General features: G+C 42.9%; 1 protein-coding gene across 1 annotated transcript in view; it reads right to left on the bottom strand.

The window, feature by feature from the left end:
- The window catches only part of LOC110492389 (cadherin-4), a 542,831-nt gene extending 538,969 nt beyond the window's left edge, over positions 1–3,862 (bottom strand). Inside the window, exons 1-2 of the mRNA XM_021566660.2 lie at positions 3,538–3,862; positions 1,360–1,471 (exon numbers count right to left, since the gene is read on the bottom strand). Of these exons, the coding sequence (XP_021422335.2) occupies positions 1,360–1,471; positions 3,538–3,594 (169 nt within the window). The 5' untranslated portion in view covers positions 3,595–3,862. The remainder of the gene's footprint in view (positions 1–1,359; positions 1,472–3,537) is intronic.
- Positions 3,863–5,140: the final 1,278 nt, after the last annotated feature.

The following is a 5,140-nucleotide window of genomic DNA, read 5'->3' as shown; positions in this document are numbered from 1 at the left end:
ATGTCTGAAGTATCACAGTGCAAGATGATATCTCCTTAATGATGTCTAAAGTATCACAGTGCATGATGATATCTCCTTAATGATGTCTAAAGTATCACAGTGCATGATGATATCTCCTTAATGATGTCTAAAGTATCACAGTGAAAGATGATATATACTTAACGATGTCTGAAGTATCACAGTGCATGATGATATCTACTTAATGATGTCTGAAGTATCACAGTGCATGTCAGAGACTGGATCCAGCTGTGACTCTAACAGGCCTCTAAGAGTAAAAGTTAACAGTTCAGCTGTCTAAGATACAGCAGACTGACCCACAAAAGAGCTATTGTGTGGCCCCCAGCACAACAATGCAGCTTAGTGGTGCTACGAGGTAAAACCATTGGGATCAATAGAAGATTCTAATTAGCCTATATTGGCAGGAGCCCTGCGAGATTAGACACAGGATGTCGATTCGATTTCCTGCACTATCGGCTATTCAAACTAAGTTGATTCACAGAGTAATTGCTAAAATGGCTAAAAGTCAAGACAAACATGGTGGTGAGGGTGGTGGTAGTGGTGGTATTGGTGATGATGGTGGTGTTGGAGGTGATGATGATGGTGGTGTTGAAGGTGGTGGTGATGGTGATAGTGTTGGAGGTGGTGGTGCTGATGGTGGTGATGATGGGGGTGGTGCTGATGGTGGTGGTGATGGTGGAGAAGGTGATGGTGGATAATGCACATCACCAACGTGATCATCTGCATTAAATGTCCTCACAACAGTGAGCTATAGGGGGGTATTGTGTTTGAATGTTCAAAAGTAAACACTACAGCAGTGAAAAAGTGATATTTGTTTCAATTCATTGACAGACAACCAGAGAAGAACAAGAGAAGATTAAAGATGTTTTCATTTGCTAAAGCAGTGTTGAGCCCAGCATTGCAAAAGTGATACACTGACATACACTGACCCTGCAGCTCCAGAAAAGAACATCTCCACAAAGCACACTATAGCCTTCTGCAACGGATCCTGTGTGTGTATGTGTGTGTGTTTGTGTGTGGGCGTGTGGGTGCAATGCATGTGAATGTATTTTTATAAAATGTTGAAATAATGTAATAATGTGTGTAACAACGTAATCAACCTCAAATAAAAAGCTATTAAAATCCCTGCACATCTGTACACACACTCCACCACTGCAAGCCTTGATGGAGTGAGGCATGCTCTGTCTCGGAAAGTGAGTCGAACTCACGAGGCACCACAAGAAACGAAGCAAACGCCATTATCCAGATTTCCTTTCACTGTCATTAAAGCGGGGAGCAGCTCGTGCGCTCGCCTTCCGCTCTCTCCGCTGAAAGAGAGAAGTGAAAAGTTAAAGAACTTACCTTGAAGTATGCTCCGGCCTTGCAGTACATCCCTTGAAATAAGCACAGAGTAAAAGCTTTGTGAGAAGCCAGGTCTGCAGGGGGCTTTGGACGCCAGCTTTCCATTAGTCCCCTGGGAGAGAAAAGAGAATACATTGTTGGTGAGACATCTAGAAACATGGAATCCATTGATTCAGTTGCTTCTCTGACCCTGGAAGTTAAAGGAAAGTGCTTATGCCTTGGCAGCAGCTATACAGGAGAGATAGAGAGATTACCATGGCTCCCCTTCCACCACTGGGCTTGTGAATGTGATCTATCTGCTGCCGGGGCATTCAGGTGAAATAAATACACAGTTGTATGGCAGTGAATATCAAGACAACATAATACTTTTCAAATAATCAGGAGAGAACGAGGCTTGTTTGACCTAACACTCTCCCCATTGCTCATTCCAGTCTGGGAATAGGACAGGTGGAGCAGACATAACAGATATGGGCACTCAAGGGATTTGGAGTGTGTGGCCGACATGGATGCGCGCACACACACACACACACACACACACACACACACACACACCTAATTACCACAACAAAGGTATTCCCTTGGTGGCTGCAGAGCTGATCCACCCTGCTCCAGATCTCCCTCTGCCACCATCAAGGGGTCTGCCTATATACTGGGACTCTGAGCCCTATTCAATCCAAATCAGGGATCAGTTATGATTAACAACTTTATAGACAAATTCCAGTGCAGCATTAAAGCAAGTTGGATTGAATGTACAGCTGAGTATTTGTGTTACACATTTTAAATGTGCTTTTAATTAATTAAACACTAATTCAACATACATTTGTCCAATACATGAAAGTTGTTTTTATTTATCCTGCAGACCCAGTAGACTAAGTACTAGCAGGCGTGGTTTGGTAGGGTCCTCACTACAGGGGGCAGTGGAGGTATCTACTGGAAGCAGGTGGAAGCTTATCTGATCTGAATTTTCTCTCCACTAACTGGGAATGACACTCAAACTGCCAGAGGGCACATAGAATTTAATGAGGGCTCATTGTGTGGGATAAATGATGCTGCCTCCACACGCACACAGACGACACAAACACACCAGTTGAGTGTGTGTGATACACGTTAGTTACAGTGGAAAGCTTCAGCTCCATTTAAATAACTTTAGAGCTGTACTATGGTGATATCCATACCACACATCTGTCACTCCTGGTAGCCTAATGACGATGATAATTCAAGCGTACCATGGAAATACCAATGCATCTATCATTTTCCAACAATGCGGAATCCAGGCGACCCTAGAACACGCCGCTGGGCTAGAGGAGGTAGACTGCAAGTTATGTGTGGGGAAGACAAAACCCGACTGCGCCCTACTATAAGCCGGCAACACCAAGCAAGTTTGGAACACCAAAATGGTCCCTCTTACTGGATTGCGGAGAATGTAATTAGTTATTGACGTATAGCAAATTAAACATTCGCCTTTTTATACTTTAAGGCTATATTTGGAGCTGGACATAGGACATGAGTAAAATATTTGTTTCAATAAAGTTGGCTCATATAACAAACGAGTTAAGGATAGGAAATTCCTTAAAACAAAAGCTGAATATTCCTAATAGCCTACGTAGCTAACTAGTTGCATTAGCGAGTGGCATTTGTGAGGTTTCGCGTTAACGTTAGACTAACAGCTCCGTTAAAATAAGGAAATAAAAAAAGACAGCATTTCGCACCATTATCACTCGCTCAACGAATATCAAGGAAAGTAACAAGATAATACATTGCCCATGTACGGGTATCTAGTGCACGGCATCAATTCAGTCAGAATTTGATTTAAGGGTAAAGCGGCGGTGAGAATATTAATAAATCATTTCCTCCAGCCTACGCTTTACGCTATACATTATTTGTGTTAGGCTAATACGAAATGCTTTGAGACCAGGTTGAGTGTTGTGTGAGAAAACGAAAGACAGTTCTCATTCAATGGCAGATCTTGTTGGGGAATAATATTAAATATAAAGGCTGACGTTGCGCTTCGAAAAGAAAGCACTTGTGTTGGAGAACAAGTCAGTCGAAATAGAATAAACAAGTTCAGGATCAACCCAAAACATTTTAACTGTCTCTAAAAATGTACGCTCTGTAACACTGTGAGCAGCATAGGAACGAAACACTTCCATAATGTTATAGTAAAATGGGAAATCTCACCCAAAACGTGGCCAGTTGTAAGGCTGCTGTCAGCATGAGAATGGAGACAGTTTTCATCGTTGCAAGCAAGCGGAGGCTGCTTGAGCTGGAAAAGGCTAAAAGGCTCGTATTTCTTCTCTGGTAATTGTATAATTTCCCCGCGGTGTGATAGCTGGTTTGTTCCCCCTGTGCTCCGCACTTCCAGTGGTAAGCTCTTCAGAAGTAGAAAGCCCGTCCCTACTTCCCTCGCTCTCTCATCTGCAGGTGAAGAGCGTTGCTCAGCTCAGCACCAAAGAGCAAAGGCATCGAAGCCAGCGTCACTCCAACCCCTCCTTTCGCCCGGCGCCGGAGAATCCAACTTAAAGACACACAGTGGAGTGGTAGTTAAATCAAGCTACCTGATTCTCTGGCTTCCGCTATTGCCCTAACGTTGGATGAGAGTTTCCCCTAATTACCGTAAAGGGGACACACGAGTGATTTGTTCACTAACCCTAACAAATTTCTTAACCCTTTTCCTCAGTTTCCTAACCTGCTGCGTAAATTCGAACCTGAAAGTCACTTCGGTAGCGAAGTGGCGTGAAAATAGTTTTTCCGTCTGTAAAGGGTGAGGTAAGCTATTAATATTTATTATTCCAATGCTATACTATCGCAATTCTCCACTTGCATCGTGTGTGTGTGTGTGTGATATGTAATAAATAGGTAATTGCGGTAATAATATAAAATGTTGAGACTAACAAACCATCACAGTCAACCATATTCATTGAAATGGTAATGTTACAGATATCATATGCACTGTGTCCACTACTGTCCGTGTGTATTGGTGTTCTCAACATTCTCCTAACATTCTCCTAACGTGGCATTTACCATAAAATGCTTATACGGAACACAAACCGGCTGCGCTCGTGCGCTGTCGTGCATACATTTATTTTGCCCCCCCACACCAAACCAGATCACGACAAGCAGACGCTCGTTGGCGCATGCTAGCAGTGTGGGTGCAATCATTGAGTAACATGGATTTCTACATTTAATTTGCGATGCACGGGACATGTCAGGTCTGGTCAGCATGTTGCAAAATAAATGTAGAAATCCTTGTTATTCAATTATTGCACCCACACTGCTCGTGCTGCGACACCATATAAGTTAAATGATGAAAAAGCGATCATCATATAAGTTAAAGATGAAAAAGCCTGGAAGGAGCAGAGGTGACTAGAAATGATTCGGTTGGCCGTTTTATGTGTGGATTAATTGTCTGAGTAGAGGTCCTTGTGCATTTCAGGTAAAATAACAACTACATTTTTATATCCCAGGACAAATGAGCTAGCAACAGCAAGCTAGCTAAATAGGAGAAATTAACGTTAGCTAGCAGGTGCAAGCTAATATTACGAGCTAAATTGCCATACATGTTTAACCTGTCCCCAAATTCATGTCATTGGTTCAGAGTTTGTTTTGATATTTTAACCTGCGTGTCGAGATCGCGTTTGGTGTGGGGGGGCAAAATACATTTATGCACGATAGCACACGATGGCGCACGCGCGCAGCCGGTTTCGGTTCCGTGTTACCTGCTTAACTCCCTACTTTACTGATCACGGCTGGGGTGGTTTATTATGTCACATATTATTCAAAA

This window comes from Oncorhynchus mykiss, chromosome 16, assembly GCF_013265735.2.
Source record: "Oncorhynchus mykiss isolate Arlee chromosome 16, USDA_OmykA_1.1, whole genome shotgun sequence".
In the NCBI taxonomy this organism is placed as follows: Eukaryota; Metazoa; Chordata; class Actinopteri; order Salmoniformes; family Salmonidae; genus Oncorhynchus; species Oncorhynchus mykiss.
Note: the sequence above shows the minus strand (reverse complement) of the source record. Positions and strands in the feature narration are given on the sequence as shown.